Source organism: Anas platyrhynchos, chromosome 32, assembly GCF_047663525.1.
Source record: "Anas platyrhynchos isolate ZD024472 breed Pekin duck chromosome 32, IASCAAS_PekinDuck_T2T, whole genome shotgun sequence".
Lineage (NCBI taxonomy): Eukaryota > Metazoa > Chordata > Aves > Anseriformes > Anatidae > Anas > Anas platyrhynchos.
In genome coordinates this window covers 3,023,859-3,047,281 of record NC_092619.1, presented here as the reverse complement: position 1 = coordinate 3,047,281, position 23,423 = coordinate 3,023,859, and the positions used below count along the sequence as shown (strand labels likewise).

At 56.5% G+C, this 23,423-nt stretch overlaps 2 protein-coding genes across 2 annotated transcripts; both read left to right on the top strand.

Annotated features, from left to right (window-relative positions):
* Positions 1 to 6,546: 6,546 nt before the first annotated feature.
* On the top strand, positions 6,547 to 20,878 carry LOC140000463 (scavenger receptor cysteine-rich type 1 protein M130-like). The gene is made up of 15 exons (XM_072030351.1): positions 6,547 to 6,907; positions 8,097 to 8,405; positions 10,820 to 11,143; positions 12,394 to 12,702; positions 12,932 to 13,246; positions 13,355 to 13,681; positions 13,762 to 14,076; positions 14,202 to 14,559; positions 14,965 to 15,056; positions 15,144 to 15,452; positions 15,816 to 15,851; positions 16,122 to 16,262; positions 16,911 to 17,006; positions 17,709 to 17,861; positions 20,850 to 20,878. The coding sequence occupies exons 1-15, from the start codon at positions 6,547 to 6,549 to the stop codon at positions 20,876 to 20,878; spliced, it is 3,474 nt and encodes a 1,157-aa protein (XP_071886452.1).
* Positions 9,073 to 10,303, top strand: LOC140000408 (scavenger receptor cysteine-rich type 1 protein M130-like). Its single transcript, XM_072030294.1, has 3 exons — positions 9,073 to 9,385; positions 9,466 to 9,780; positions 9,906 to 10,303. The coding sequence occupies exons 1-3, from the start codon at positions 9,073 to 9,075 to the stop codon at positions 10,301 to 10,303; spliced, it is 1,026 nt and encodes a 341-aa protein (XP_071886395.1).
* Positions 20,879 to 23,423: the final 2,545 nt, after the last annotated feature.

Genomic DNA, 23,423 nt, shown 5'->3' with positions numbered 1-23,423 from the left:
CATAAGATATTCCCTAGGAATATACTGTGGGACAGACAGTGACTCAAGGTCACCTTCCTTTTAATGGCAATGTGCCCTGGGAATGCACTTGAATGAAACAAATCTAGACATGAAGACTTTCTCACCTACCACAGAGAGTTTTGAACACTTCCCTAACATGTGCACTCAGTACTTGATAATTTTTTTGCATATTGACTTGGTCATTTCCTTCAGGATGCCCTGAAGGAGCTGAAGAACTCCCAGGGAAATGTGAGTCCAGACATGTGGCAGGTGTTCTGAAGCATGAGCTGCTCGGCCCACAGGGTACCTGAGGGATTGTGCAGGGCATCCCCTACACCGGCTATTCCTGGATGGGCTGGAAAGAGGCCTGCTGAGCACAACACCTCCTTGTAGCCCTGTGGATGCTGGCTGTGAGGTCACTTCTGTCCCAGAAGCTGGCTGGACAACAGCAGGGAGGCAGAGCCTCTGAGGTCATAAAGGCCATCAGAAAGCTGACCGCAACAGGGTGACTCCTTTGGGGAGGCCAGGGGAAAGCTGAGAGAATAAAGGTGGGAGATTTGGGGGAGAGAAGAGGGACTTGGCTAACAGAAAGGAAAGATCTGGAAGAGGTGAGAGGGGTTCAGGCAAGGCTGTGCTGCTGCAAGACTTACTAGGAAAACATCCATGTCAAGCCCTGGCAGTATTTTGAAGCAGTAACTGTAAGCCCTACTTACCCCTACATCTAAATGCTATCCCTCTCTCTGCAAGGAATCCACTACTCTTACCCCAACCTCAAACCTCACCTGGCATGGGTTAGCCAAGTCCCAAATCCATAAGGCCTTACCATACACTCTTAGCTCATTTCTCATGCTGTTCCTCAGCCTTTCATCCCTAGCATTGAATTCCAGCCTTAACATGATTCCTCAACAGAGGCCTGAAGAAAATCCCAACGTAACATAACATAGTCTCTACACTAGACACAGACTAGAATCCAAAGAAGTAAACAGGCCTCCCTCTAATACTCTGCCCAACCACTAACCCTGGAAGGCAAGATCTAATCCCTAAACCCTAACCTGAACACCTAATCCCCATATCCTGCATTCTTTTGGTTTAGTCACTTAACTGAAGCAGTTTGGCCTCATGAAGCTGAGAGAAACAACCCTGCAGACACCAGGGTCAATGAAGAAATAGGGTGTGGAAGTGCTCCAGGTGGTAGAGCAGAAGTTCCCCTGCAGCCCATGGTGCACCATGTTGGAGCAGATCTCCACATGGCAGCTGATGGAAGACCCCATGTGGGAGCAGGTGGATGTGGCCTGAAGGAGGATGCAGTCCAGGGAGAGGCCCTGCAGGAGAAGACTCCAGGTCAAAACTGTGGAGAGGAGCCCAGCTCTAGGCAGCCCCTTGTGATGGGGCCTTTCTTCTGAGGTCTAACTTGTATCGACCCTTTGATAGATGTTGCACAGGCAAGGACAGGACTCAGGATGGCATTGCCCTTCAGGAAGGAACTTCCTTTGTGATTCTCTTGAAGTGTGGAACTCCTGGCTGTGTCACAGCTTGAGCCACTGAACTGTGCAGGCAGACCAAAGTCCCACTGTGACAGAAGCAACCTCGTGCTTCCCCTGAAGCCACTCCCCTCCCAGTCTTCCTGAACTACCATTGACACCGCAGACCATAGTGGGTTTACATGGCAAGGTTTTGGTAGCAGGGGGCCATAGGGGTGGTTTCTGTGAGAAAGATCTAGAAGCCGCCCCATGTTTGGGAAGGGCCCCATTGTTTTCCAGATCTGAGCCAATAAGCGATGTTGTTTTGCGCCTCTGTGAGAGCATATTTAAGACAGGGAAAAAACGCTGTGCCACACAGCAGCCGGGAGAGTCAAGGGAGTGAGAAACAGCCTTGCAGGTGCCAAGGTCAGTGTAGAAGGAGGGGGAGAGGTGCTCCAGGCGCCGGAGCAGAAGTCCCCTGCGGCCTGTGGTAAGGACCATGGTGAAGCAGGATGTCCCCCTGCAGCCCATGGAGTACCATGGTGGAGCAGGGTTCCACGCTGCAGCCCGTGGAGGAGACCACGGTGGAGCAGGTGGCCCTGCACCGATGGAGGCTGCCGCCTGTGGAAGACCCCTTCCGGAGCAGATTCCAGGCCGGACCTGTAGCCCGTGGAGAGGAGACCACGCAGGAGCAGGTGATCTGGCAGGAGCTGCTGCCCGTAGGGGAGCCAGGTTGGAGCAGTTTTCTCCTGAGGGATGGACCCTGTTGTACGGACACATATCTGGAGCAGTTCTGGAAGAGCTGCTGCCTGTGGGAAGCCCACGCCGGATCAGTTCGTTAAGGACTGCATCCCGTGGGTGGGACCCCACAGCACAGGGGACGAGAGTGACCGAGAAGGAGCGGCAGAGAAGAAGTGCTGTAGACTGACCATAACCCCCATTCCCCCGTTCCCCTGCGCCGCTCGGGGGGAGGAGGTGGAAGAGGGTGGATGGGGGGGGAGGTGCTTTTGGTTTCTTTCCTTTGTTTCTCACTTCTTTAGCTTGTTAGTAATGAGCAATAAATCTTACTATCTGTCTTCTTATGCTGAGTCTGGTTTGCCCGTTACACTAATTATTGCGTGATTTTCTCGTCCTTATCTCAATCCTTGAGCCCTTTTCACATATTTTCTCCCCATTCCTCTTTGAGGAGGGGGAGTGAGAGAGCGGCTGTGGTGGAGCTCGGCTGCCCACTCGAGCAGAACCACGACACAGACTCAAGCAAACAGAGATAAAAGGGAGTGTGAGAATGCCAGTGCTGTACAAACTCAACGACAATGATACATGATATAGCAAGTAACTGGAACACGACCTGAGCACCAGCTCATCACAAGCACCAGATTCATGCTTAGTTGATTTGAAAGGACTGAGAACAGGGCATTAGAAAATGCATAAAAGAAGGAGCTACAACTTAGTATGCACTCAGCCTCACCAGAAGTAGCCCTGCAGAATGACAACCCATCTGGCTGCTCATGGCTTGGACAAGTGTACAGTTTGCTGGTTGAAGAACTTCCTAAATGGCTGTGCTCAAAGAGTGAGGGAGTGAAGGGAGTTCAGTCCAGTTGATGTCAGTTGTCCAGATGTCCAGTTTAGTCATCAGTGACATTCCCCAGGGCTTGGGATTGGGTCCAGTTTTATTTAATATTTAGATCTACAATCCAAATGAGAGGATCAAGTACACCCTCAGTAATTTGCAGATGACAAGAAGTTAGATGGGACAGTTGGTCTGCTTGAGGGTAGGAAAGCTTTGCAGAGGGATGTGGAAAGGCTAGATTGATGGACTGAGTCCAATCACATGACATTCAACAATGCTTCTGCACTTGGATCATAACAACCCCATGCAGTAGCATAGGCTTGGGGAAGAGTGGCTGGAAAGCTGTCCAGAAGAAAAGCACTTGGGGATGTTGGTCAACAGCCAGCTGAACATGAGCAGCCACCGCCCATCATGGACAGGGACACTGACATCTTCCAATAGATCATCTCTGCTTGTGAGGTCACTGTCGGCTGAAGATCTGATAGGCCACGAGCAGGCCCATGGCAGGTGAATATTCCTGTGATAACGGTGCCTGAGTAGCTGACAGGCTGAGAGCAAGGGTGGCCTGTGCTAGATGCTGGGAGGACCCTGGTGCCTGAGAAGCCAGTAGGCCAGGAATAAGCACATGGCTTGTGTGGGTCTTTGGGAGCTTATGATGTCATGTCAGCGATGGCACCCCATGCTTGATTTCTCCTGAAATCCAACAGAAACCCCAGGCACCTGTCTACTGGTGCATCATACTACTTCATAGGGGAGTAGAAACCAAACAGGTGTCTATGTGGTGCTCAGGTCAGTGGTGCCTGTGGAGCTGACAGACCAGCAGCAGGCCCACAGCTCTCGTAAGAGCTTGTGACATCACTGGTGCCTGAGAAAATGACAGGCAGGAAGGAGGCCCATGCCTGGGGAATGGACTTGTGATGCCACTCTTGGCTGAGTAGCTGACAGGGCAGGAGCAGGTGCAGGCCAGGAGAAGGCCCATGGCAGGTGAATATGCTACGGCGTCACCTGGAGCTATGTTCGGCAGAATCATGAAATAGCCCGAGTTGGAAAGAATCAAGGATCAGGGAGTCAAACTCCAGCCACCAGACAATAAAATAAATTATATATGTATCTAAAAAACTATAAAAACTCTAAATATATGTTAAAAATATGACAATATATAATGTATATATTTATGAAAAACAAACCTTTTACATATGTATAATACATGTAAAATAAAATAAAATAAAATAAAATATATAATATAATTAATATAATATATTATACTGTATAACATAACATAATACTGTATAATATACTGGAATACTTTATGTAATATAAATACATATTAAATAAAAATATAATATAATCTATAATATAATATCGGTAATTTTATATTACATAATATGAACTCTATAATAATAAATTCAATAACTAATAATAATATTTAATCTAATAAAATATATAAATATATAATATAATAATGTATAAGTAAAATATATATATTGTATATATTCATAAAAATGTGTGTTCTATTAAAAATATAAAATGTATATATATGTGTTGTATTTATATATATATATATATATATATATATATATATATATATACACATGTATATATAATAAACTATATGTCCAAGAGCATTATCCAAACACTTCCTGAACCCTGCCAGGCTTGGAGCTGTGAGGAGGCTGGGAGGCACCGCAGGGCCATGCCTGGGCACGGGGCCAGGAGGAAACCACCGTCTTCCTGCCCGGGCGCCATGTCACGTGGGCTGCGGTTTGTGCACCTGCAGTGGCAGGCAGGCTCCAGCTCCCGACCCGCCGCGGGGAATAACGGCCCCTGGGTGACACGCTGAGAGCCAGGGAGACGCCTGAGGCTCTGGGCTGCAGCTCTGCTGCCAGGGCAGGCCCTGGACCAGCTCTGGCTGCTGCTGGGACCCCACAGGAGGCTCCCTGGGGAGGGACGGGACAGCCAGCACCCCCATCATGGGGCTCTGGCCCTGCCCAAGGGCCTTTCCCAGCTGCTGCTGCCAGCACAGCAGGGGCTGTAGCAGGGGCAGGGGCTGGTCCCTTCCCAGCCTGACACAGCCCTGCTGCAGGACCAGTCCCCTGGATCCCATGGCGCAGGGACGGCCGGACAATCGCACCTTGGGCTCTTGGATGCTACAGCTTAGGAGATGCTCCGTGCTCCCACAGCAGGCTGCAAGGGGTGTCAGAGCCATCTGCCCCCACACCCAGCCCTACCCCACGATGATGTCCCACCGCAGTGACGTGAGAGCCGCAGCGCAGCCGTCCCTCATATATGGTCATGAAGAGCGCTGGAGAAGTTCATTGGAGAGCTGGGCTGCGTCAGAGGGGAGATAAGTGCCGATAACTTCTAAAAAGGTGCCTGCTGCTTCGATTGGCTCCTCCTGCAGCTGGGACAGCATCTGCACAGATATATTGCCCTCCCATCATCTCCATTTCACCGTGGGTCCCCAGGAGCTCCAGCAGGAGGGCCGTGCTGTCAGGAAGGAGCCTCAGGATGGGGACAGAGGGACTCCTATCCCCTTGGGTTCTGTGTCTGCTCCTCTGGGTGCAGCCATGCAGAGGTAAGTGCCAGCTTCTCTGTTCCACAGCCTTGGGACAGTGGGCAGCAGTGGAGTCCTTGTGATGCTTCTGGGAGTGGGGTTGCTTTGCAGGCACCACTGAAATGAGAGGCAGAAGATTCTTGGTCTCTCAGCCCCATGCTTTAACCTGTGCCTGTCTTTGTGGGAGAGGGTAATCCTTTTCCACAGCTCCCATGATTATGGCAGCCCATGCCTGGCATCATTACTAGACTCCTTGCCCTTGGGGACCCTTTTGGTAGCCCTTGTTCCCCATCACTGTGCCTCGGGATCTGGAGGAGTTCCAGACAGTGAGAGTGACCCTCAGTGATCTCCAGGGCACAGCCACTGTCCGGGGTGCCCCAGAGGGTTTGTGTGCTGTTCCCTGCCCTTGGGATCTGGGGAAACACTTACTCCAGGAAGACAGGCTGTGTCCCATTAACAGAAGGGGACTGGGGCATCTGCACCCAGAAGTGGTACATAAGTGTCCTTCCTGGGGCCCTGTCCAAGCAGAGGGACTGATCTGACAGCAGGGACGAGGAAGGGTTTTTGGGATCCTTGTGATCATTCAGTGCCCCGTGGGCACCCTAGAGGTCTTGGGTTGGACAGTGGTTTTAGGAGGTGCCTGTGGCAGACAATAGGCAATGGAAGCTGCTCAGGGGCATGGGGCTGTTTGGGGGACACTGGGCTGGGGAGGAGTGGGAGCCCCATGCAGGGCTGGGGGCTGTGTAGGGATGGGTATGGGCGGGACAGGGGTCCACTGGGGTGGGAGGAGGTGGTGAGGGTCGTGGGGAAGCAAATGGCCCAGGAGGGCTAGAGCTGGTTACCCCCAGCCCAGCATAGCCCATGGGAAAAACAGGGACCCCCCATTGCCCCTGGGAGAGCATATGGGGACAGAGATCCCACCCTGGGAACTGTGATTATGCTTGGGGAGGGGGTCTGTGAGTATGGGGCTCAAAGCTCTCCTGACCCTTCCTTTGTTGGTGTTTGAAGGGGCTGCGGAGGTGAGGCTAGCAGATGGTGGTGGGCGCTGTGCTGGGAGAGTGGAGATGAAACTCCATGACGAGTGGGGGACCGTGTGCCATTTCTACTGGGACATGTCCGATGCTGCAGTGGTTTGTAGGCAGCTGGGCTGTGGGGTTGCTCTTGAAGCTCTTCACAAAGCACCCTTTGGGCCAGGATCTGGGCCCATTTGGATGGTTGCTGTTGCGTGTAATGGCAAGGAGTCGGCCCTGTCTGACTGCAATCATGCAGGACGTGGTGAATCCTACTGTTCTCACAATCTGGATGCTGGAGTGATATGTTCAGGTATGGGTTAAACCTATTACCCACTTTTTGAGACTGGGACAAGGGAAAAGGGTAACAGCTCATGGGTCAGGGCTCTGAGCTCAGTCTGTCACACGTCCCTGGGAAAAGTACAGCCCAGGTGCCAACAACAAACATGACCTTGAAGCTGGAGCAGCGAAGCCTGGGGAGGTGCTGGGAGAGGAAAGCTCCCACCCTTCCCCATTGTGTTGCCTGGTTCCCATCTTTGTCATCCCATTCGCCCAGGCCCTGTCTGGCAGGCTGGTCCCTATGCCAGAGGAATCTAGAGCAGCTCCCCCAGCCACCAGCAGCCTCAGGGAAGGGCATGCAATGGCCCAGGACTTTTGGGTTGTACCCCCAGCAGACAAGAGAACCTCGGCCAAAGCAGAGGGGCTGCTCAGAGGGCAGGAGCACTGGGCTTGAGCAGAGGAACATGGTGGCAAGGAGCACCCTGTTCATGTCCTGGGGTCACCCCATGAGTGCCAGCCCCTAGGGACATGGCCCTCCAGGCCGTGCTGACCCACTGCCCAGCCTCTCCTGCCTGCCCTGTGCCCCAGGGGCTGTGCCAGCACCTCCTGGCTCTCCTCTCTGCCTGCCCTCACACCGGGAGCTCGTGTCATCCCAGGGTTGCTCTCTGCCTGCTCTCCTGACCCATGCATGGTAGGTGGCTGGGGACGTGCATGCCCAGCACCACACTGTCCCTGCCGGAGGACCCCCCTTTGCGGAGGATCCCCCGATGTGCCCCATGTAACAGCAGCTCTCCAAGAGCCCCAACATTCCCTGGAAACAGGGGGGCTTTTTGGCAGACCCAAGGATTTCTTCTAACTGGCCCGAGCCTTGTGGGGCAGAGCAGGCTGAAGTAGCCCCCAGTTCCTGGGCCTATTTCCCCAGGCCCACGTGCTGCGGGTGCTGCAGTGCTGGGTCTGGGGCCAGGCAGCCCAGGGGCTCCGGGCAGCAGCAGTTTGTCTGAGCAGTGCCTGCTGCTGGGGGCTTGGAAAAGAGGTCATGGGTGCTGGGCTGGTTTCTGAGGAGCAGCAGGGGGGGGCTGACCTCTTTGTGCCATCAGCAACCACAGAGAGCTGCTGGGCTGGCCGTGGGGCTCTGCATGTGGCTGCCTTAGGGATGAGGTGGGAGGTGGGCACGGAAGTGCCAGAGGGCTCTGGGAACTCACAGGTCTCCTTGGTTGCTCCAGGATTTGTGCAGCTGGTCGGAAGGGAAAGCCCTTGCTCAGCAAGTGTGGAGGTCTACGACAGGGACCAGTGGAAAGCTGTCTGTCACTCTCACTTTGGTGCCAAAGCTGCCGAGGTGGTGTGCAGGGAGCTGCAGTGTGGCACAGCCCTGTCTGTCCATGGGGCAGCTCAACTGGGAGAAGGGGCCGGTCCTGTCTGGGACAGAGAGCTGCAGTGTGTGGGGAATGAATCCACCATACTTTTCTGCCCCTGGGGTGCTCCCAAGGACAAGGCCTGCACCCACAGCAATGGCACTCATGTCACCTGCACACGTAAGGACTAGGGGAGGGATGATGCCCACGGGGGCTGTGGTGGGGGCAGGAGAGCAGGGTGGGCACTGGGCTGTGCTGGGTGGGGGAAAGGTGGGGTGAGGTGGTGGTCTGCATCCCCAAAATTAGAGTGCTGCAGGAGGAGAAAGGCACGCTGTCCCTTTGGCCTCTCCTGCAGCTCCTGTGGGAGCAAGAGCACAAATGTGGCCTCTCTCACCCTCCTTTGTCCCCAGAGTACACAGGGTTCAGGCTGGTGAACGGCAGCACAGCGTGTGAGGGCAGGGTGGAGGTCGACGTGCTAGGGAGCTGGGGGACCCTCTGTGCCTCCCGCTGGGACCTCTCGGACGCCCACGTTCTGTGTCGGCACCTCGGCTGTGGCTTTGCTGAGTCCATTCCTGGAGGAGGGCATTTTGGGAGAGGAACCGGCCCCGTCTGGAGAGACTCGTTCCACTGTGACGGGACTGAAGCCCACCTGGGGCAGTGCCCAGTGACTGCCCTGGGGGCCTCGCCGTGCTCCCAGGAGAACGCTGCTGCTGTCATTTGCTCAGGTGAGTGCTGGGCAGTGCTGCAAAGTCCATTTGCCCCTGGTGTGTGACACGGCCACCCACAGCTTTGGACCCCATGGCAGTGCCTTGCTGAATTTCTCCTCTCACCAGGCCCGGCTCACCACATGTCTGTACGGTTGGTGGGTGGAGGGAGCCAGTGCGACGGGCTCGTGGAGGTCTTCCAGCACGGGACGTGGGGCAGAGTCCTGGATGAGCAGTGGGACATGCAGGAGGCCAGCGTGGTGTGTCGGCAGATGCAGTGCGGAGAGGCAGAGGCAGCCTACACCCCCGTGAGGGCCGAGCGAGGACGAGGACCTGTGGGGCTGCGTGGGGTGCGGTGTGCAGGGCACGAGGCTGACCTAAGCTTCTGCAACACCTCCCTGCCCGAGAGCACACCGGCAGCAGGGATCATGGAGGACGTGGGGGTCGTGTGCCACGGTGAGTGGTGCTGCACGTCCCCCAGTTGAAGGTCCGGGAGTGCAGCCAGCCCCTGACAGCCGGGTTTCTCCCCGCTGCAGGGAGCCGGCGGGTGCGGCTGGTGGACGGGGCCGGGCGCTGTGCCGGGAGAGTGGAGATCTACTACCAGGGGCGCTGGGGCACTGTCTGCGACGACGCCTGGGACCTGGCTGACGCCGCCGTCGTTTGCCACCAGCTGGGCTGCGGAGGGGCCCTGGAGGCAGCCGGCTCTGCTCGGTTTGGGGAGGGCTCCGGGCAGATCTGGCTGGATGGCGTCAACTGCTCCGGGGCCGAAGCTGCTCTCTGGGACTGCCCTGCCGAGGCCTGGGGGCAGCACGACTGCGGGCACAAGGAGGATGCGGGAGTCGTCTGTTCAGGTCTGTGCTGGGAGTGGGGCTGGGAGCTGGGGCCAGTGAGGCCAGGGTGATGGCAGAGCCAGGTAGGGCAAAGGCCATCAGTGGCTGCCATCCAAGGACGTCCCTGGGGCCTTTCCTCCTTCCAGAGTTCATGGCCTTGAGGCTGGAGAACAGCGACGGCTGCTCCGGGCGCCTGCAGGTTTTCTACAACGGGACGTGGGGCAGCGTTTGCTCCAACTCCATGACCACCGAGACGGTGTCACTGGTGTGCAAGGAGCTGGGCTGCGGGAATGAAGGGGAACTGGAAACAGATTCTAACTATGCCAAGCTGTCTGGCATCACGTGGCTCGATCACGTGGAGTGTGGGAAGAGCAACAGCTCCTTCTGGCAGTGTCCCTCTCATCCCTGGCATCTGCAGTCATGTGATGACCTCCGAGAAGAGACCCACATAACCTGCAATGGTAAATCTGGTTTCTCAAGGCACCAGGTCCACTTCCCCACTGGGTATGGTGAAATGCAGAGAAGGAATCCAGAGGGGCTTTGACTTCCTGCATTAGACCCTGTTGCTGCTGGTGGTACAAAGGTGACTTAAGCTGTCGGAGCCACCCACATCCACCAGCAGCAGTCAACGGCCAGGATGCCATCAGCTCCTGGGAATTTGGTGCATTTGAGAGGTGCCTGGTGCAGGTGATGGATAGGAAGAAGTATGGGGTTTAGAGTCACGTTGCTTTGGAGAAGGATCTGGTCAGGGGAGGAGTGAGAACCCTGTGCAGGACTGGGGGTGGTATGTGGGTGGACATGGGCAGGGGCAGGGGGCCAATGGGGTTGGAAGAGGGGGTTATGAGGGCTGTGGGCAGCAAATGGCCCAGGAGGGCTGGAGTTGGGCATCCCCAGAGCTGTGCAGCCCATGGGCAGAGGAAGGATCCCTCCAACACACCAGTGACAATCAGTGGGGACAGGCCTCCCACCGTGGGGCCTGTGACTCTGCCTGGGCAGCAGAGAAAGAACTCACAGACCCACACTGTGGGGCTCAAAGCTCTCCTGACCCTTCCTGTGCTGGTGTTTGAAGGGACTGCAGAGGTGAGGCTGGCGGATGGCGGCAGGCGCTGTGCTGGAAGAGTGGAGGTGAAACACCAGGGTCAGTGGGGGACCGTGTGCAGTGACCAATGGGACATGACCGATGCTGCAGTGGTTTGTAGGCAGCTGGGCTGTGGGGTTGCTCTCGAAGCTCCTCAGAAGGCACACTTTGGACCAGGATCTGGTTCCATTTGGATGGATGATGTTCACTGTAATGGCAAGGAGTCTGCCCTGTCTGACTGCACACACAATGGCTGGGGTCAAACAGGCTGCGATCACAGCTTGGATGCTGGAGTGACATGCTCAGGTAAGGACTGAACTTGTTCCCTACCTCTGGGACGAGGACACTTCTAAGGGACCTGGCTGTGACCTCAGGAAGCAACGAGTGAACACCAGAACATGGCTCTGTGTGTCAAGTTGCACTCTGAGCTGGGTCTGTCACTGCTGGTGTCCCTTGTCCCTGGAGAAAGCCCAGTGGGAGCACACTGAGCCTGGCCCTGAAGCTGGAGCAGCCAACTGGGGAGGTGCCTGGTTCTGGGAGAAGAAAGCCCCCACCTTTCCCCATTGTGTTGCCTGGTTCCCATCTTTGTCATCCCATTCGCCCAGGCCCTGTCTGGCAGGCTGGTCCCTATGCCAGGGGAATCTAGAGCAGCTCCCCCAGCCACCAGCAGCCTCAGGGAAGGGCGTGCAATGGCCCAGGACTTTTGGGTTGTACCCCCAGCAGCCAAGAGAACCTCGGCCAAAGCAGAGGGGCTGCTCAGAGGGCAGGAGCACTGAGGTTGTGCAGAGGAACATGGTGGCAAGGAGCACCCTGTTCATGTCCTGGGGTCACCCCATGAGTGCCAGCCCCTAGGGACACGGCCCTCCAGGCCGTGCTGACCCACTGCCCAGCCTCTCCTGCCTACCCTGCGCCCCAGAGGCTGTGCCAGCACCTCCTGGCTCTCCTCGGTGCCTGCCCTCACACCGGGAGTTCGTGTCATCCCAGGGTTGCTCTCTGCCTGCTCTTTTGCTCTATGTGTGGCTGGTGGATGGGGTCACCCATGCCCAGCACCACACTTTGTCCCTGTCTGTGGACCCCCGTTTACCTGCTCCCCAGATGTGCCCCATTCTAACAGCAGCTCCGCAAGAGCTCCAGCAGCCCCTGGGAACAGGGGACTTTTTTGGAAGCTCCAAGTGGTTCCTCAGCCTGGCCTGAGCCCGGCAGGGCAGAGACAACTGCAGCAGCCCCCAGTGCCTGGGCCCCTTTCCATGGGTCCACATGCTGTGAGTGCTGCAGTGCTGGGGCCGGTGCTGGGCAGCCCAGGGGCTCCAACCAGCAGCAATTAGTCTCAGCGGTGCCTGCAGCCGGGGGCTGGGAGAGAGGGCAGCCCATGTGTACTGGGCTGGATTCTGAGGAGCAGCAGGGGGGCCTGTACGTCTTTGTGAGATCAGCACCCACTGAGAACTTCTGGGCTGACCGTGGACCTCTGAATCTTGCCACTTTACGGATGAGGTGGGAGGTGGGCACGGAAGTGCCAGAGGGCTCTGGGAACTCACAGGTCTCCTTGGTTGCTCCAGGATTTGTCCGGCTGGTCGGAGGGGACAGCCCTTGCTCAGGAAGTCTGGAGGTCTACGACAGGGACCAGTGGAAAGCTGTCTGTCACTCTCACTTTGGTGCCAAAGCTGCCGAGGTGGTGTGCAGGGAGCTGCAGTGTGGCACAGCCCTGTCTGTCCATGGGGCAGCTCAGCTGGGAGAAGGGGCCGGTCCTTTCTGGGACAGAGAGCTGCAGTGTGTGGGGAATGAATCCACCATCCTCTTCTGCCCCTGGGGAGCTCCCAAGGACAAGGCCTGCACCCACAGCAATGGCACTCATGTCACCTGCACACGTAACGACTCGCAGTGGGATGATGGACACTGGGGTTGTGGTGGGGGCAGGAGAGCAGGGTGGCACTGGGTTGTGCTGGGTGGGGGACAGGTGGGGTGAGGTGGTGGTCTGCGGCCCTAAAATGAGAGTGCTGCAGGAGCAGAAAGGCATGCTGTCCCTTTGGCCTCTCCTGCAGCTCCTGTGGGAGCAAGAGCACAAATGTGGCCTCTCTCACCCTCCTTTGTCCCCAGAGTACACAGGGTTCAGGCTGGTGAATGGCAGCACAGCGTGTGAGGGCAGGGTGGAGGTCGAGGTGCTGGGAACATGGGGGACCCTCTGTGCCTCCCGCTGGGACCTCTCGGACGCCCACGTTCTGTGTCGGCACCTCGGCTGTGGCTTTGCTGAGTCCATTCCTGGAGGAGGGCATTTTGGGAGAGGAACCGGCCCCATCTGGAGAGACTCGTTCCACTGTGACGGGACTGAAGCCCACCTGGGGCAGTGCCCGGTGACTGCCCTGGGGGCCTCGCCGTGCTCCCAGGAGAACGCTGCTGCTGTCATTTGCTCAGGTGAGTGCTGGGCAGTGCTGCAAAGTCCATTTGCTACTGGTGTGTGACATGGCCACACAAATTTGGGGAGCTCATAGCAGCACCTGGCTGAATTTCTGCTCTCACTAGGCCCAGCTCACCACATGTCTGTACGGTTGGTGGGTGGAGGGAGCCAGTGCGACGGGCTCGTGGAGGTCTTCCAGCACGGGACGTGGGGCAGAGTCCTGGATGAGCAGTGGGACATGCAGGAGGCCAGCGTGGTGTGTCGGCAGCTGCAGTGCGGAGAGGCAGAGGCAGCCTACACCCCCGTGAGGGCCGAGCGAGGACGAGGACCTGTGGGGCTGCGTGGGGTGCAGTGTGCAGGGCACGAGGCTGACCTGAGCCTCTGCAACACCTCCCTGCCTCAGAGCATGTCAGCAGCAGAGATCATGGAGGACGTGGGGGTCGTGTGCCACGGTGAGTGGTGCTGCACGTCCCCCAAGTGTGGGTCCGGGAGGGCAGCCAGCCCCTGACGGCCGGGGTTCTCCCCGCTGCAGGGAGCCGGCGGGTGCGGCTGGTGGACGGGGCCGGGCGCTGTGCCGGGAGAGTGGAGATCTACTACCAGGGGCGCTGGGGCACCGTCTGCGACGACGCCTGGGACCTGGCTGACGCCGCCGTCGTTTGCCACCAGCTGGGCTGCGGAGGGGCCCTGGAGGCAGCCGGCTCTGCTCGGTTTGGGGAGGGCTCCGGGCAGATCTGGCTGGATGGCGTCAACTGCTCCGGGGCTGAAGCTGCTCTCTGGGACTGCCCTGCCGAGGCCTGGGGGCAGCACGACTGCGGGCACAAGGAGGATGCGGGAGTCGTCTGTTCAGGTCTGTGCCTGGAGTGTGGCTGGCAGCTGGGGCGTTGGAATCTGGGGTGAGGTTAGAGCCAGGTAGGGCCAAGGCCCTCAGTGGCTGACATCCAAGGATGTCCCTGGGGCCTTTCTTCCTTCCAGAGTTCATGGCCCTGAGGCTGGAGTACAGCGACGGCTGCTCCGGGCGCCTGCAGGTTTTCTACAACGGAACGTGGGGCAGCGTTTGCTCCAACTCCATGACCACCGAGACAGTGTCACTGGTGTGCAAGGAGCTTGGTTGCGGGAATGAGGGGGAACTGGAAACAGATTCTAACTATGCCAAGCTGTCTGGCACCGCATGGCTGGATCACGTGGAGTGTGGGAAGAGCAACAGCTCCTTCTGGCAGTGTCCCTCTCATCCCTGGCATCCACAGTCGTGTGATGACCGTCGTGAAGAAACCCATATCACCTGCAATGGTAAATCTGGTTTCTCAAGGCACCAGGTCCACTTCCCCATTGGGTATGGTGAAATGCAGAGAAGGAACCCAGAGGGGCTTTGACTTCCTGCATTAGACCCTGTTGCTGTTGGTGGTACAAAGGTGACTTCAGCTCTCGGAGCCACCCATGTTCACCAGTAGCAGTCAACAGCAGGGCTGCCCTTTGCCCCTGTGAGAGGCAGAGACATCTCCAGGAGAGGTCTCATAGGAGACCATGTGGGCATGGGCAGCAGTTTGCACTCTATGAACAGCCTCCTGCTGCTCTGTGAATCAGGGACCCTGTGGGGATGCCTACTCAGTTCCTGCCCACAGTGATGTGTGTGTCCCCTGAACAAACAAACAAACAGGGTGCTTCTGCTGCCCTGATCCAGGCAGCAGGAGCAAGTGTGAGCAGAGGTCAGCCCTGCTCTCTTTTGCACGACCCCTAGAGCAACCCTTTTCAGCCCAACTTCTCTTTCCTTTGGGACATGGACAGAAAGGCCGCAGGTGGCTGCATGCCCCAACTCCACCAGCTGCACAGGTAGGGAGCTGCCCCTGCACGTGCCCCCCTCACCTGGCAGGGCTGTCCCAGCTCTCCTGGTGCCATGGGACATCGCTGCCTCCCCAGACAGGGAGAAGATCCGCGCTGTGGGAGGCAAGGATGGCTGCTCGGGCAGAGTGGAGATCTGGCACCGCGGCACCTGGGGGACGCTGTGTGACAATGCCTGGGACATGCGGGATGCCGAGGTGGCGTGCAGGCAGCTGGGCTGTGGCCCCGCGGTGTATGCCCTGGGCCAGGCTGCTGCTGGAGAGGGGACGGGCCCCATGTGGCTGATGGAGTGCAGGGGGACGGAGCTGTCTCTGCAGGACTGCTGGGCCCAGCCAGGGGACAGCGGTGCCTGCCAGCATAAGGCAGATGCGGCTGTGCATTGCTCAGGTGAGCAGTGGGGCTGGGAGACTTGGCTGGGGGCTTGGCAAGGAGCTGACTCGGGTGTATGCCCTGCTGGATCCTGGCATGGCCCCAGTGCTGGCCCAAGCCAGGTTTTCCCTGCAGAGTGGGGGGCTGGTGGTGGGTGGGGAGCAGCCTCTGTGGGGCTGGATGTGCCAGCACATCCCCTGGGCTGCCTGCACTGTCCTATGAGCAGCACAGAGCAGTGGTGCTGGGCCCTGTCCTTGTCACCCTGCCCAGCCCCAAAGGAGGGACAATTCAGGTGGCCCATGTTGGCGCCATTTGCCAGGGAGGCTGCCTGGTGCCACAGCCCCAGCCTCTCAGCCCAGCTCTCCTTCTGCTCCCCTGCAGCTGCACCCAGGACAGCAACATCCCCCCCACAAGCAGGTAAGCTGTCCTTCCCCTGGGGCTGGGTCTGTCCATATTCACGCTGTGACCCACAGCCAGGGGAAGGGGCTCTTTGCTTTGCTGTGAGACTCCCAGGAATATGTGGGAGCTGGTGGAAGTCTGTGATGTACCCAGCAGGGTGGGAGCTGCCCCATCACCCAGCCCTGTCCCCTCCCAGCCACTGCTGCCTTGTGTGGTCAGCAGTGACTTGTCCCACCCCCAACCTCTCCCTTGTCTGATGCTGCCCCTGCCATGTTCCTGCCCTTGCAGATCCCCCACGGGGCCGTCCGACCACCAGGAGCGAGAGACTCTCAGTGCCTGTCGTCATCTGCATCATCCTGGGGGCCCTCCTCTGCCTGCTCCTGGCCCTCCTGGCTGGGCAGGTGCGAAGTGCCAGGGCTCAGCGCAGAGGTGGGTCCTTCCCCAGTGGTCCTGGGGGGGAGATGCCTCCTGGCAGGGCTGGGGGTGTTGGTGTCCTGGAGCACAGAAAGAGAGCCGTGTGCTGCCCCATGTGCTGCCCCACTGACTGACAGACCATGGGGCACCAACATCAAGGGGTGGAGAGAGCCCAGAGCCTGAGGCATCAGTTCTGGGGTGAGAAGAGAAATGTGAGAGCTGGGCTGGGTGAGACAGGGAGGATGCACTGCTGGCAGTGCTCTGGGCAGCACTGGCAGGAGGAGCATGGGGCAGCAGGGTCTATCACCGTGGTGTCAGCCACCCCCCAACAGGGCACGGGCTGTGTTATTGATGTGTGGGGCAGAGATGGAGCAGCTCCATGGGGAGGAGAAATGATGGAATTGGTTCAGGGTCTGCACTGGGACTTGAGCCGGGGACCAAAGGGGCATAAAGGCTGTCTCCAAATGCGAGACTGACTGTGCCTCAGACCATCTCCATGGGGATGCTGCCCTCCCTGGGGATGTGGCCTCAGTGCCAACACAACACAGTGGGGCTGTGCTGTGGGGACAGCCCTGTGCTGGCCTAGGGAATTTTGCTGAGGGAGCCCAGTGGGGTCCTGTCCCTCTCTGCCCATTCCCAGACCAGCCCTGCCTCTGTCCTCAGGCTCTGGGAGAGCTGGGGAGCCCTTCCCTGAGGCCGTGTACGAGGAGATCGCTTACAGCCTGGCATGGGAGAAGCGGCTGGGGTTCAGTCTCTCAGGTGGGTGTATGCTCCTGAAGGGGCACTTTCTCTCTGCCTCAGACCAGGGCTGTGTCCTGCAGCTCCTGCCCATGGTCCCTGAAATGGTTGGGCCATGGCGTCTGTGGGAGAGTATCCAGGTATTGGCCCCCACAAAGGAGCTTCCTCCGCACCAGCTCTGCCCATCCCAGAGGGGACAGTCTCTCTCTGCTGGGCCCTGCACCCTGGGGACATCCAAGGGCTGAGTTAAGTGGCTGTTCCAGGGCAACTCTGGGAGCCCCTATGAGATGGGCTCATCCTAGGGTAGCAGGGGTGGTCTCCTTCCCACTCTATCCCAGCTCTGTGGGTGCCCATCCCCAGCAGTGCTGACCACCAGTCAGGGCAGCAGAGCTCATCCCACAGCACCCACTGCAGCTCTCTGCAGGCTCCTTTTCAGAGGGGTCCCTGACCCAGCTGCAGCCCTACCCCAGACACATGAGGAGGAGGATGGTCTGGGGCCAGCTGCAGGGATAGAAGGGGAGGGAGAGGAAGGGCTTCATCTCTCCTCCCTGCAGACAGACAGACAGCAGTGCCACTGAGTGCCACTTTCAGAGCTGGAGGGACGAGGGCTCTGCTTTGGCCCTGACACCAGCAGCATGTCAGCCCTGTGTCCCCACACACCCTCCCATCCTCTGCTCTGCAGGACATCTCTTCTCACTGCCACCACCTTCCTTGTCCTTTCAGATGTCCCTGTCCTGCCTGGAGGTGACCCAGCGGATGACTACGACGATGCTGGAGAGGTTTCTGACCCTGGGGAGGATCCTGTCCCTGGACAGGGGGACTGGGAAGTGCCCAGGACACCAGAGGAAGGAGCTGGGCCCATGGATACAGCCACAGGTGAGAGGGCAATGCAGCAATGCCACTTCCTAGGTGCCAGGAGAATCCATGAAGTATTTAGAGCCTGATCTCCTGACATGGGGAACCTGGCCTGAGATATTTCCAGGAGGCTGGTGGATGTGCCAAATGTCTCAGGCTTGTGAGGAGGGAGAAGGTGTTGTACAGCCCTGAGAAGAACCCCATAGGATCAACCACAACAGCCTGCCTTGATGCTTACAGAGGGAAGCCTGCGCTCCCGGAGACGTGCTGAGGACCCTGGAGCTGATGGAGACATCTTGTCCCCTTTTCTGGTACACATGGGCTATGATGATGCTGAAGAGATGTCTCTGGCATGTCCCCATGAGGACACCCAGGATGTGACACCGAAGCCCAGTGCACAAGGGTCCCAGAGCCCCATGCCAGCAGAGCCCAGCCCTGCTGAGCAGCTGGGTGCAGCCGGGAGGGAGGAGAGCTCAGTGCCACTGGGAGAGCCGTGAGTGCCAGGGAATGGTGTCCCTTTTCCAGCAGTCAGCAGACACACACGGGTATTTCCTGTCTTGGTATTCCCCTGTTTTTGTACTTTGTGTTGGCAAATGTTTATATTAAAACCCTCTGGGGGGGGGGGGGGGCTTTGTCCCAGATCCATTGCTTTCCTGCCCAGGTGTTGGGGTGTCTCTCTGAGGCTAACCAATTGGAGTAGAGCTCAAAGATGCAATAGTGGGGAATGGTCATTTCTTGGGACCAACAGGGTTGGGATCAGGCTGTAGGGCTGCCAGAACCCCCAGTCCCTAGACACTATTCCTACTGACAGAGACATTTCCGTCCTGCCAGCCACAGGCAATTTCCAGCAAAAGTGGCTCTGTGTGACGCCTCATGATGCACTCGCTGGTAGCGCCCATCTTCTACAGCCTTGGGCCCTCATGGAACCCAAGGATTCCTGCCCAGCACCCACAGACAGAGGAACCTCTCCTGCAGCATCAGAGTGGCGAGAAGTGTTGGACCCCTGGGCAGGACTTGATACCCAAACTGCCCTCCCTGATCCTGCTTGTAGGTCCTCCCCAGCTCTTCCCCAGCAGGCGCCTCCGCTGCAGGATTAGAGATGCTTTTGGTAGTAGGGTGGTGGGCTGCAGGGGGTGCTGGATGGTCTGGAACATCTGTTTGATCCATTTGGGTCAGCTGTCCTGGCTGTGTCAGGGACACTTTCCTCAAAATCAGATTGCTCAAAGCCCCATCCAGCCTGGCCTTGAATGCTTCTAGGGATGGGACACCATCCAACAACCTTTCTGGGCAACCTCCTCCAGTGCCTCACCACCCTGAGTAAATGATTTCTTCTGAATATCTAATCTCAATCTACCTTCTTTGAGTTTAAAGCTATTTCCCCTTGTCCTGTTACTACATCCTCTAATAAATTCTCTCTCTCCAGCTTTCCTTTATGCCCTCTGGAGCTACTGGAAGGTTGCTCTACGTTCTGCCTACAAAGGCCCAGGGCCTTCTGTTCTTAATTCCTCTCTTCTCCCTCTTCATAGGAGAGATGCTCCAGCCCTCTTATCATTTTTGTGGCCCTCCTCTGGACTTGCTCCAATGGGTCCATGTCTTTCTCACGTTGGGGATCCCAGAGGTGAACACACTATGTTAAGTGGGGTCTCACAAGAGCAGAAGAGAAAATGAGAATCACCTCCCCTGACCTGCTGGCTGTGTTTATTCTGATGCAGCCCAGGACTTTGCTTTCAGGGCTACAAGTGCATATTGCCTACACACGTTGAGATTTTCAAGCACCAACACCCCCAGGACCCTCCCCACAAGGCTGCTCTCACTCCCTTCTCCACCCAGCTTGTATTTATGCATAGGACTGCTTCAACCCATGTGTGGGAGTTTACACTCAGCCTTGTTGAAGTTCATGAGTTTCACACAGGCCCACCTCTCAAGCCTGTCATGGCCCCGCTAGATGACACCCCTTCCCTCCAGTACGTCAACCTCACCACACTGCTTGCTGTCATCAGCAAACTCGCTGAGGGTGCACTCAATCCCACTGCCCATGTGTCGTGGTTTAACCCGGCTGGCAGCTAAACACCACGCAGCCGTTCGCTCACCCTCCCCCCTCCCTCTCAGGGATGGGGGAGAGAAATGGAAAGTGAAGCCCGTGAGTTGAGATAAAGACAGTTTAATAAGACAGGAAAATAACAATAACAATAACAATAACAATAACAATAACAATAATACAATGGTGATAATAGGAAAGTAATAATAATATGTACAAACAAGTGATGCACAATGCAATTGCTCACCACCCGCTGACCGATGCTCAGCCTAACCCCGAGCAGTCCGGCCCCCTCCCCTGGCTAGCCACCCCTATATATTGTTTAGCATGACGTTAGATGGTATGGAATACCCCTTTGGCTAGTTTGGGTCACCTGTCCTGGGTCTGTCCCCTCCCAGCTCTTACTGCACCCCCAGCCTGCCTGTTGGCAGGACAGAGCAAGAAGCTGAGATGTCCTTGGCTCAGTATAAGCACTGCTCTGCAACAATGAAAACATCGGGGTGTTATCAGCACTCTTCTCATCCTAAGCCAAAACACAGCATTCCACCAGCAACTAGGAAGAAAATTAATTCTGTTCTAACTGAAACCAGGACATCTATGTCACCAACAAAGATGTGAAATTGTGCTGGTCCCAGTACCAAGCCCTGAAGAACACCATTCGTAACAGATCTCCACTTGGACATTGATCTGTTGACCACAACACCATGAGTGCAACCATACAGACAATTTCTTATATCCACTGAGTGGTCCATCTTTCAGATCAATGTCTCTCCAATTTAGAGACAGGAATGCCACATGGGATGTGTCAAATACTTTGCACAAATCAGGTAGATGATGTCAGTTACTTTTCTCTTACCCACAAACACCGTAACACCATTGCAGTAGGCCTACAGATATGTCAGGCATGCTCTGCCCTTAGTGAAGAGGTATGGGCTGTCACCGATCACCTCTTTATTTGTCATGTGCCTTAGCCGAGTTTCCAGGAAGATCTGTTCCATGATCTTGTTGGGCTCAGAGGTGGGTCTGATTGCGCTAGACTCCCCTGGGCCTACTTTTATTCCCTTTTAAAAAGTGGGGGTTATGTTCTCTGTGTTACAATCAGTAGAAACTTCACTGCACAGCCACCGCTTTTCAAATATGAAGAGTGGTGGCTTTGCAACTTCATCTGCCAGTTCCCTCAAGACTCTGGGATTCATCTTACCGAGTCCCATGGACTTGTGCACCTTCTGTTTCCTCAGATACTCCCAAAACTGATCTGTACTCCTGAACAGTAGGTGGTTCTTCTCTCTCCCAGTCCCTGCCTTTGCCTTCTGGGACTTGGATGGTGTAGCTGGAGCTATTCTAGTGAAGAATGAGGCAAAGAAGTCATTGAGTACCTCAGCCTTCTCCACATCCCGGGTAACCAGGTCTCCTCTTTCCTTCTGGAGAGGGTCCATGTTTTCCCTAGTGTTCCTTTTATCACTGACATACTTACAGAAGCCCTTCTTGTTGCCCTTGAACTTCCTATCTAGATTCAATTTTACCATAGCCTTAGCTTTCCAGACTTGATCCCTGGCTGCTCAGGTGATGTCTCTGCATTCCTCTCAGGTTACCTGTCCTTGCTTCCACTTTCTGCAGCTTTCTATGGTGGTTTTATACAGGTGGGCATCTGAGCTTCATCACAGCTGCTCTATCACTCCCCCTCCTCTAAGGGAAAGGAGGAGAAAATATGATGAAACCAGTTCAAATGCTGAGATAAGGACAGGGAGATCGCTTAATAATTATCATCATGGGCAAAACAGACTCAGATTAGGAAGATATTAAAATTCTAACAAGCTAGAAAAGTGAGAAACAAATGAAAGAAACCCCAAACACCTTCCCCCCATCCACCCTCTTTTATCTCCTCCACTTAGGCGGCACAGAGGAATGGGGGAATGGGACTTATGGGCGATCTATAACACTTCGTCTCCACCGCTCCTTCTCAGTCACTCTCTGCCCATGCTCTAAGGTTGGGTCCCTTCCATGGGATGCTGTCCTTCCTGAACTGATCCTGAGTGGGCTTCCCACAGGCAGCAGCTCTTCAAGAACTGCTCTAGATATGGCTCCGAACCATGGGTTCCATTCATCATGAGCAAACTGCTCCAACCTTGTCCCCCATGGGCAGCAGCTCCTGCCAGGTTGCCTGCTCCTGTGTGGGCTCCTCTCCATGGGCTACAGCTCCATCCTGGAATCTACTCTGGTGAGGGTTCTCCACAGACCGCAGCCTCCATCAGTGCAGGTCCATCTGCTCCACCGTGGTCTCCTCAATGGACTGCAGCATGGAGATCTGCTCCACCCTTGTACTCCATGGGCTGCAGGGGGACTACCTGCTCCACCACGGTCCTCAACACAGGCAGCAAGAGAGCTTCTGCTCTGGCACCTGGAGCACCTCCTTCCCCTCCTTCACTTGGCCACTGCCTGGCTATTTATCACTCCTCTCTCTCCCAGCTGCCATGTAGCAGCATTTATTTATTTATTTATTTATGTTCCCTTTCCTTAAATATTCTCTCAGAGAAGCACAGACAACATTGCTTACTGGCTCAGCTCTGACCAGTGGCAGGCCCCTTATATAAGATGGGATAACTTCTGGATTCTTCTCACAGAAAGCAAGAAACTGCCTGTGTGAGCTGGGGTTGGAGCCCAGTGCTGTGAATGGTGGTTGCATGGGGCTGATCTAGCACCCCCTGGGGCAGCATCTGCCAGGGTGTCCAGAGAAGAGCCCAGCCCAGACCCTGATCTGCTGGTCCTCCCTGTCTCTCCCAGGAGGCCAACCCAGCTCAGTCCATCGCCAGCTCTCCACACCTACTTCTCCTTTCCCCAGCCCAGCCCAGCCCAGCAGCCCAGGCTGGGAAGGCCCCAAAGCAGCAAATGGAGGAGTGGAGGTCAGTGGCAGTGTCCCTGCTGCTGCAATTTGCAGGAAATTCCCTTCCCACAGGCATTCTGCAACCCTGTACGCTAGCCCCGCTCCCCAGCACAGCACAGCATGACACTGCTGGCCCTGAGGTGCCCCTCAGGCAGCACCACTGCACACACACAGCACCCTGCTCTGCTCCCAGGACACCCCATGTCCTGCACAGCCTTGCCCCAGCCCAGCTTGTCTGGGCTGGCCTGAGCAGCCATTCCTGCAGCCCCTGCCCATGCTGCCCACAGCCCCCCAGCTGGTGGTGCTGCTGTGCAGAGTGAGGGACTGTTGTGCGCGGGGCTGTGGGAGCACTCTGTAGGGCTGTGCTGATCAGACTGGGAAGGCAGAGCCAGTTGGTGGGGGGAACTGCCACTGACTGCCTCCCACACAAGTGGTTCCTTGGCCATGGAGGCTGCACACAGAGAGCTGGCCTTCTTCAGAGTCAGAGACTCATAGAAGAGAAATAAGCTAAGCAAGGAGCCTCCTTCAAGTCTACTCCTTTGCAATATCCATGACAACAGCTCTAGGAGAAGATCTGAGCCTTAAGATACTGCCCTCAGCAGATCCCCTTTTATGCTGGAGATGCTGGTACGGAACTGTTTGTGTTAGAGAAGTGCCACTGGCC

Bases quoted from the DNA above. Each gene is read 5' to 3' on its own strand.
- LOC140000463 (XM_072030351.1), top strand. From the start codon at position 6,547: ATGGGGCTCAAAGCTCTCCTGACCCTTCCTTTGTTGGTGTTTGAAGGG. The intron at 6,908-8,096 runs GTATGGGTTAAA...TGGTTGCTCCAG, and splicing joins TGCTGGAGTGATATGTTCAG to GATTTGTGCAGCTGGTCGGA. The intron at 14,560-14,964 runs GTATGGTGAAAT...CACGACCCCTAG, and splicing joins CAGGTCCACTTCCCCATTGG to AGCAACCCTTTTCAGCCCAA.
- LOC140000408 (XM_072030294.1), top strand. From the start codon at position 9,073: ATGTCTGTACGGTTGGTGGGTGGAGGGAGCCAGTGCGACGGGCTCGTG. The intron at 9,386-9,465 runs GTGAGTGGTGCT...TCCCCGCTGCAG, and splicing joins CGTGGGGGTCGTGTGCCACG to GGAGCCGGCGGGTGCGGCTG. The intron at 9,781-9,905 runs GTCTGTGCTGGG...TCCTCCTTCCAG, and splicing joins TGCGGGAGTCGTCTGTTCAG to AGTTCATGGCCTTGAGGCTG.